At 55.2% G+C, this 8,855-nt stretch overlaps 1 protein-coding gene across 1 annotated transcript; it reads right to left on the reverse strand.

Moving 5' to 3' along the window:
* Positions 1-672: 672 nt before the first annotated feature.
* CDC42EP5 (CDC42 effector protein 5) lies at positions 673-8,140 on the reverse strand. Its single transcript, XM_045380515.2, has 3 exons — positions 7,926-8,140; positions 6,937-7,081; positions 673-1,194 (listed from the first exon to the last, which is right to left on the reverse strand). Exon 3 carries the CDS (start codon positions 1,192-1,194, stop codon positions 748-750), a length of 447 nt encoding a protein of 148 aa, XP_045236450.1. The 5' UTR covers positions 6,937-7,081; positions 7,926-8,140; the 3' UTR covers positions 673-747.
* Positions 8,141-8,855: the final 715 nt, after the last annotated feature.

An 8,855-nucleotide genomic window follows, 5' to 3' on the forward strand; every position in this document is an offset into this window, starting at 1 on the left:
GTGTGCCTCTCCCCAAGTAATTTACATGTGGTGCCCCGCCCCTTTCCTGGTGATACATGTGTGCCCCGCCCCTGAGGGGGACGTCTCTAAAGAACCTGGACCCGCCCTCAGTCCAAGCGATTTACATTTGCGGCCGCGTCCCTCAGGGAAACTTAAGAGAACCTGGCCCCTCAGTCCAAATCATTTGCACGTTTCGCCCCATCCTTCTGGGACCTTAAAGAACCAAGATGCCAGCGGACCCTTCCCCCACGGAGACCAGGCCCCGACTGCTCTAAAAGGGTTCCCAGACACTTCCCCCTGCAGCCGCTCCCAGAGTAAAGGGCGGCCCCGCCCGGTCGGAGTCCACCCGAGGCGTGGAGGCCCAGGACTCCCGGGGCTACAGCAATCGGCAGCCCCGCCTCGGCGGGCTCTGCGGTGGCTGAGTCTGGCCCGGCCCCAGGACCAAGTGCAGCCAGCGGTGGCGCTCAGTATTTGACGAACGGGACTGCGGGAGCGGCCGCCTCTGCAAGCGGCACCGCCTGGCCTCGCCCCCGGGCTCTCTTAAAGGAGCCGCACCCCACCCCAGGGCAATCATCCGACCCGGACCAGATCTCCCGGTGACACCTCCGGCTCTCAGAGGCGCCAGGACCCTATCATTCATCCCTTCCCACGTGCAAAGTGAAAAGTCAGAGCCCGGGCACACGCCTTGGACGTTTATGTATACAGAAGTGGGGTGCCGGGCGGGAAAGGCGCAGGGAATGGGGGAACCTAGAGGCCGATGACGTCGTCCAGCTCGAGGTCCCCGCTGGGGCGGCAGCGGGCCTTGGGGGGCTGCGTCCCGGGGCGGGGTTCCGCGTCGGGCTTGGCGGCAGCTGCCTCCGGGCGCGCCGCGTCCATGACGCCCAGCACCGCGTCCAGCATGGAGGGCCCCAGATCCAGGTGGAAGGACAGAAGAGGGTCGGCAGGCGAGGGCGCCGCGGGCTGCGGGACGGCGGGCGGTGGTGGGGAGCGGGGGGCCCCCACGGGGGGCGCCCGGGGCTCTGGGGGCGGCCCGCCGCCGTGGCGGCTCAGGAACGAGGTGTCCCCGAAGGCGTCGCCGCCGCGCCCCACGTGCAGCGTGTGCCGGAAGTCGCCGAGCGGCGCGGAGATGGACAGGGCGCCGCGGTCCGGCCGCTTCTTGGGCTGTGCGGGGCCCAGCTGCTTCAGCACGGGCATCTGCGAGGGGCACGGGAGGGTCAGCGAGGCCCCAGCCCGGGGCTCGCAGCCGCGAGACTGCTCAAAGGACCATGGGGGACAGCTCCCGTTTTTTTTGTTGTTGTTTTGAGACGGAGTCTCGTTCTGTCCTCCAGGTTGGAGTGCAGTGGCACCATCCCGGCTCACCGCAACCCCCCCCCCACCTCCCGGGTTCAGGCGATTCTTCCTCCTCAGCCTCCCGAGTAGCTGAGATTACAGTCACCCTCCACCACACCCAGCCAATGTTTGTATTTTTGTAGAGACGGGTTTCACAATATTGGCCAGGCTGGTCTTGAACTCCTGACCTCAGGTGAGCAGCCCGCCTCGGCCTCCCAAAGTGCTGGGATTACAGGCGTGAGTCACCGCGCCCGGCCTCCCGTGTCACAGATGGGGTAAAATGAGACTCCAGGAGGTCCCATGGGCACAGCTGCTGAACTCACATTTGGATCGAGGTTTTCCTAACCTGACTCCAGAATTCCCATGACCACCACGCTATGCCGATCCTCCTAAGAGCGAATACTCGAGCCTTCCTAGAGGCCAAATAACAAATATTTCACAAACCCTTCAGAGTGCTTCCCAGACTTGACTGATAGAAAACTCCAGCTTGTTGGGCCGGGTGCGGGGGCTCACGCCTGTAATCCCAGCTTGAGAGGCCGAGGCAGGCGGATCGCTTGAGGCCAGGAGCTCCAGACCAGCCTAAACAACATGGCGAAACCCCAACTCTATAAAAAATGCAAAAATTAGCGAGGCATGGTGGCGCACGCGTGTCATCCCAGCTAAAGTAGGAGAATCGCTTGAACCCTGGAGGCAGAGGTTGCAGGGAGCCGAGACTGTGTCACTGCACTGGCCACTGCACTCCAGCCTGGGCAACAGGAGTGAAACCCTGGCTCAATGGAAAGAAAAAGAAAACTCCAGCTTGTCAAAGATGGAAATTCCCAGGCTCCTTTTCTGAAGACAGGGCTGACTTTGTCCATTGAGCAAAGCAGATCCTGCCTAGAGCCCACCAGGCACACAAGGAAGAGGCCCAGGCAGACTTTGCCTAGGGTGCATTTTATGATTTGAATTACAGTCCTTGGTATCTGTGGGTTCCGCATCAACAGATTCAATTGAACTGCTGATCAAAAATACTGGGGAAAAATACAGTAATAAAAAAACGAGTACAAGTTTCAAGCAATATAACACTTATTTGCAAAGCATTTACATTGTATTATGCATTATAAGTAATCTAGAGATGATTTAAAGTGTAGGAAAGGATGTACATAGATTATATGCAAATACTAGGGCATTTATATAAGAGACTTAAACATCTTCAGAGTTTGGTATCCATGGGGATCCCAGAACCAATCCCATCACTGCTACCAAGGGACAACTGTACCTGATCTTGAAAGACTACAACCTAATATTATGATGTCTTATGTTTTCTAAAATAATAATAATACAAATTCCCTAGCCAGGCACGGTGGCTCACACCTGTAATCTGAGCACTTTGGGAGGCTGAAGCAGGTGGATCACCTGAGGTCAGGACTTCTAGACCAGCCTGACCAACATGGTGAAACCCCGTTTCTACTAAAAAAAAATACAAAATTAGCTGGTTGTGGTGGTGCATGCCTGTAATCCCAGCTACTTGAGAGGCTGAGGCAGGAGAATCGCTTGAACTTGGGAGGCGGAGGTTGCAGTGAGCTGAGATTGTGCCACTGCACTCCAGCCAGGGTGACAGAGTATGACTGTCTCAAAAAAAAAAAAAAAAATCCCCTATGTTAAAAGATGGGAAGAATTGCATATATTTGAAACTGCACCAAATTAATTTTTTTTGGAGACGGAGTCTTGTTCCGTTGCCCAGGCTGGGGTTCAAGCAATTCTCCTGCCTCAGCCTCCCAAGTAGCTGGAATTACAGGCGTGTGCTGCCATGCCTGGCAAATTTTTGTATTTTTAGTAGAGACGGGGTTTCACTATGTTGGCCAGGCTGGTCTCAAACTCATGACTTCAGGTGATCCGCCTGCCTTGGCCTCCCAAAGTGTGGGGATTACAGGCATGAGCCACCACGCGTGGCCTAAATTCAATGAGAAATAGAACTGCAATCACAGCCTCTGCCCATATCCTGGTCATTGCATGTTTTGTATGGAACTTCTGGGAGGGACTCTGATGACCTTGTACTTTTGTTTTAACAGTCACTGTTATCGCAACAATAAAAACCTATTTCAGTTGAAGCCCTACCCTTTGCCAGCTGTATGAATTGGAATAAATTACTTTATTTCCCTGTCTATTTTTCTATCTGTAAGATAAATAAAATAACACTACCTTCCTTTCAGGATACATAGAAAAGTCTGATCAGAGAAAACTATACTTGTAATAGTGCTAACCTATTGGTAGTGCTAGCATTGGGGGGAAAATATTTCCCTAACAATAACTGTGGAACAAAAACTAGGTTGGATAGAACACTGATGTTGTTTGCATAGTAACAGGCACCCTGGGAAGTACTGGTGATAATATGGATGAAAATGAAAGCCAAAGGGATTTAAAATAATTGTAGATGGCTAGATTTGGAAGACTGGCCTCTGCCACACACACACACACACACACACACACACACACACACACACACACTTTACATTGATTTCCATGGGGAAACTAGTTTTGATTTACTACCTCTGCAGCATTTATCAAATTTCTCTGACCTCAACCTAGATGAATAAATATATTTTTATCGTTACCTAGCACACAGTGTCCGCTCCCTCCTTACCCATAATGGAAACAAACATTTTGAGAAACAAGATTTGTCTTGTTTTGAGACAGGGTCTCACTCTGTCACCCAGCTGGAGTGTGTGGTGAGATCTTGGCTTAGTGCAACCTCCGCCTCCCGAACTCAAGCGATCCTCCCACCTCAGCCTCCTGAGTAGCTGGGACTACAGGTTCATGCCACCACGTAGTGTTATTTTTGTATTTTTTTTGTAGAGGTGGGGTTTCGCCATGTTGCCCCGACTGGTCTCAAACTCCTGAGCTCAAGCAATCTGCCTGCCTTGGCCTCCCAAAGTGCTAAGATTACAGGTGTGTGCCACCAAGCCTGGCCAATACTTGTCTTACAACGTGGTAGATACTCTGATTTATTTATTTATTCCTTCCTTCCTCTCTCTCTTTCTCTCTCCTTTTTTCCCTTCTTTCTTTTCCCCTTTTTTTTTCTTTCTTCTATTTCTTTCTTTTTCTTTCCTTCTTTCTCTCTTTCTTTCTCTCCCTTTCTTTTTCTTTTTTTCTTCTTTCTCTCTCCCTCTTTCTTTCTTAGTCTTGCTCTGTCGCACAGGCTGGAGTGCAATGGCATGATCTCGGCTCACTGCAACCTCCGCCCCCCAGGTTCAAGTGACTCTGCTGCCTCAGCCTCCCGAGTAGCTGGGATTACAGGTACACACCACCACGCCTGGCTAATTTTTGTATTTTTAGTAGAGATGGGGTTTCACCATGTTGGCCAGGCTGGTTTCGAACTCCTGACCTCGTGATCCGCCCGCCTCAGCCTCCCAAAGTGCTGGGATTGCAGCCGTGAGCCACCGCGCCCGGCCCCTACTCTGATATTTTCTATTGTACTCGATTTTGTTTTTAAATGTTGAACTCAGCTCATGAATGTATCTTCTGGATCCACAGTTAAAAAATCCTCTCCAGCTGCGAACACAGCCTGTGATCTCAGCACTTCCTCTGCAGTGAGTCAGAGGTGAAAAGTGGAATTCCGAAAGCCCAATATGCAGGTTTGAATCTGGCTGTGCTGATTGCTGTGTGGCTCTGAGCAACTTACTTGACCTTTCTGACCTCATTTCCTTATCTTGAAAATGGCATGATAGGAAGATAATACTTCCCAGTCCTTTTGCAAGAATTGGTGGAATGATATACCCATGTGAGTCTTGGCACAGCACCCAGCACACAGGGAACGTTCAATTAGCACGTGCTCAATGGAGTCGCACTTGGGCTCATTCTCCCAGTGTTCCAGAGAAGGAAATGGGTGATCAGAGAGAGGACGTGACTGCCCAAGATCACAAAGCCAGCTCTGGGGAACTCTAGTGTCCAGAGCTGGCTCCCTCCACTCTGCTACCTCTTGACTCCTGGACAGCTCTCAGCTCCTGCCTCTGCTCAAACCCAGCTCCCAGCATGCATCTCGCATCCCCCTTCCATTGCCCTATCAGTGGTCACCATTTTCCAGCACCTGGCAACACACATAAAGTCTTGGTTTCTGACATGAAACACACCTGGGCTCAAATCTTGCCATTTCCTTCTTGCGGGATCCCAAACTGGCTTCCTCAACCTAAAGCTCAGTTTACTCCTCGAAAAACAGGGGTTGGAACTCCTGTTTGTGGCTGGGCGCCGTGGCTCACACCTATAATCCCAGCTCTTTGGGAGGCCGAGACAGGAGGATTGCTTGAGCCCAGAAGTTTGAGACCAGCATGGGCAACAAAGTGAGATGACCTCTCTACAACAATAAAAACAAAACATTAGCCAGGTGCTGTGTCATGCACCTGCAGTTCTAGCTACTTGGGGGGCTGAAAAGGGAAGATGACTTGAGCCCAGGAGTCTGAGGCTGCAGTGAGCTACGATCGTCCCACCACACTTCAGCCTGGGCAACAGAATAAGACCCTGTCTCAAGAAGAAAAGAAAACAAAAGAAAAGGAGAGAGAGAGAGAGAGAGAAGGAAAGGAAGGAAAGGAAAGGAGGGAGGGGAGGGACAGAAAAAAAGGAAGGAAGGAAGGAGAGAAAGAAAGAAGAAAGAAAAGAAAGACTACATTCAGGGGGCCAAAATTTCATTTCCCGAGTGCTTATCCTGCCTGAGTGCCTCCCCATGAATGAACTAATTTATTTAATCTTCAGGACAACCCCATTTTACAGATGCGTGATGGCTGAGACACAGAGAGGTTAGGTAACTTGCCCTGGGTCACTCAGCAGCAAATGCTGGGCACCAGATTCGGAATCCAGATGAACTCTAGCTACCCACAGAAGAGGATGGACAGGCCACCCCATGGGAAAAAAAAAAAAAAAATCATGTTCTGATTTGATGTGAACGCCAGGGATTTCCTCTGACACCCTTGATTGTCTTTTTTCCTTTCCAGTCCAGACCACAACAACGAGTTGGAAGTCGTTTTCGAACGCCACCCCTACGCCCTAGCTCTGAGACCCTGGGTAAGTCACTTCGCTTCTGCCAGCCTGGGTGTCCTCTTAAATAGAAGCCTCCGACCTCCCTCTGGTTGAGTCGTGTTTAAAGCAATGAGGTCATGCTTGGAAAAAGTCCCTCCCGCTGCCAGGCCTCGGGACAGAGGGGCTGTTGTTTGCGACCAACGTGGAACAGGCAGAAAGCGGGGCGCGACCGTGCAGCCCCGGGAGCCCCTGGCCTCGCGTTCTCCCCCGGCCTCCACCCACCCCTCTCCTTCCTGCTGGGGCAGGGCTACGGCTCCAGTTGCAGGGTGGTGGGCACAGCTGGTTCACCTCTGTCCTCTCTCAGTCCCGGCCCCGCCAGGACGGAAATAACAACCCGCTCTAGATCCGGCCCGACTGGTTCTCAGACCCGTGGGAGCTGCGGGGAGGCGGGTGGGGACCCCAGATGGGGAGACCCCCGGCCCGGTAAGGGCTTCACTGCGCGCTTCCTGCAGCCACGTGGCTGTGGCCGGGAATTCAGGGGCCGCCGTCTCCTGCGCTTTCTGCCCCCTCTTCCCTCCCGACCAGGACCCAGGACCCCTGTCCCCCACCGCGCCTTACCTCGCGGTCCTCCCAGAGCGGGGCAGGCGCGCGCTCACCACTGCGGCTCTAGCCTGGACCCCCGGTTCCCTGGCTCCGAGTCCGCCTCCACCTCCCTAATCCTCAGCCCGCGCCTTCTTCCTTCTTCCTCCGGGCGGGATCTCACCTGGTACAGAAAGTGTCATGAGGAACCCGGAGGGGGTTTCAGGGGCCAGGCATCCGGGTCCGCAGAGCCACCTCCTTCTTCGCCCTCAGGTCCCAGGCGTCCTAGCTCTTAGCTTTCTTAATCCCACCCCAGACCCGAAAGTCAGCCCCTTCTTCCTCAGACCCAAAAGCCAAGGGCCCCAGCCCCTCCTCCCTCAGACCTAGGGGTCCAGGCCCCCAGCCCCTCCTCCCTCAGACCCAGGGGTCCAGGCCCCCAGCCCCTCCTCCCTCAGACCCAGGAGTCCAGGCCCCCCAGCCCCTCCTCCCTCAGACCTAGGGGTCCAGACGCCCCAGCACCCTCCTCCCTCAGACCCAGGAGTCCAGACCCTCCAGACCCTCCTCCCTCAGACCCAGGAGTCCAGGCCCCCAGCCCCTCCTCCCTCAGACCCAGGAGTCCAGGCCCCCAGCCCCTCCTCCCTCAGACCCAGGGGTCCAGGCCCCAGCGCCTCCTCCCTCAGACCCAGGAGTCCAGACCCCAGCCCCTCCTCCCTCAGATCCAGGGGTCCAAATCCCCAGTCCCTCCTCCCTCAGACCCAGGGGTCCAGGACCCCAGCCCCTCCTCCCTCAGACCCAGGGGTCCAGACCCCCAGCCCCTCCTCCCTCAGACCCAGGAGTCCAGGCCCCAGTGCCTCCTCCCTCAGACCCAGGGATCCAGACGCCCCAGCGCCCTCCTCCCTCAGCTCCTGGAGTCCAGACCCCAGCCCCTCCTTCCTCAACCCCAGGAGTCCAGACCCCCAGCCCCTCCTCCCTCACGCCTAGGAGTCCAGACCCCACCCCTGGCAAGCCCTGGCATAAGGCCCCTTTACCTGCGCCGGGAACTAAAGTGTCAGCCCCTCTCGGGGGCCATGGTAGGAGCCCAGGCAGAAGCGGAATCACCGCCCAGTCCCCAGGCAGAGCGGGTTTTGGCACAGGCCACTCCCAGCCTTTCTTATCCCCCAAAAGTTTGCCTCTAGGATTTAAAGGACTAGAAAGCAGTGGTGGAAAAGCTGAGGCCCCTCTGGGCGGAGTGTGGGGGCGGGAGGAGGCCAGGACTGAGTGTGCAGGGGGAACTGGCAGAGGGGGTGGGGCTGGACAGGGCGCGCCCCCAGCCTGGCCCCTCCCCTGCCCAGCTTGGAATTTCCTGAAACTGGGGAAGTCTGGCTGTTTAGAAGAGTAATTTCTTCCAGATTGCAGCTGTATGGAGAGAGAGAGAGAGAGAGAGAGAGAGAGAGAGAGAGGGAGAAGGTCAGACAGTGAAAGCAGCAGGAGGATGAAGAGCACGGAGGGTGTCTGAGGCTTTGCGACCGCATCCCCTAGATGAACTTCCCTGCCTGAAGCCACTCATAGAAAGGTCATAGAAAGGTCATATCTCATTCTAAGCACCCGTGTCTACTGATGACAAGAGAGTGAGGTTTGGGTGTCAGGACAATTCCTTCAGGGCAGTGTGGGCAGGGAGAGAGCAGAGGGGGAGAGCAGAGTCCCAAGGCAGGAGGCAGCTCAGTGGGAAGAAGGTGAAAGCCCAGGTGGGAGGCTGGGTCAGTGGAAGGGAGGTGGAGGCCCAGGTGGAAGGCTGGGTCAGTGAGGTGGGAGGTGGAGGCCCAGGTGTGATGCTGGGTCATTGGGAGGGAGGTGGAGGTCCAGGTGGTAGGCAGCTCAGTGAAAGGGGAGGCCCAGGTGAAAGGCTGGGTCAATGGGAGAGAGGCGGAGGCTCAGGGGGAGGTTGGGTCAGTGGGCTGCGTCAGTGGGGGGGGAGGTGG

Source organism: Macaca fascicularis, chromosome 19 (assembly GCF_037993035.2).
Source record: "Macaca fascicularis isolate 582-1 chromosome 19, T2T-MFA8v1.1".
Classification (NCBI taxonomy): domain Eukaryota; kingdom Metazoa; phylum Chordata; class Mammalia; order Primates; family Cercopithecidae; genus Macaca; species Macaca fascicularis.

Coding starts and splice junctions, on each gene's coding strand:
- CDC42EP5 (XM_045380515.2), bottom strand. CDS start 1,194: ATGCCCGTGCTGAAGCAGCTGGGCCCCGCACAGCCCAAGAAGCGGCCG.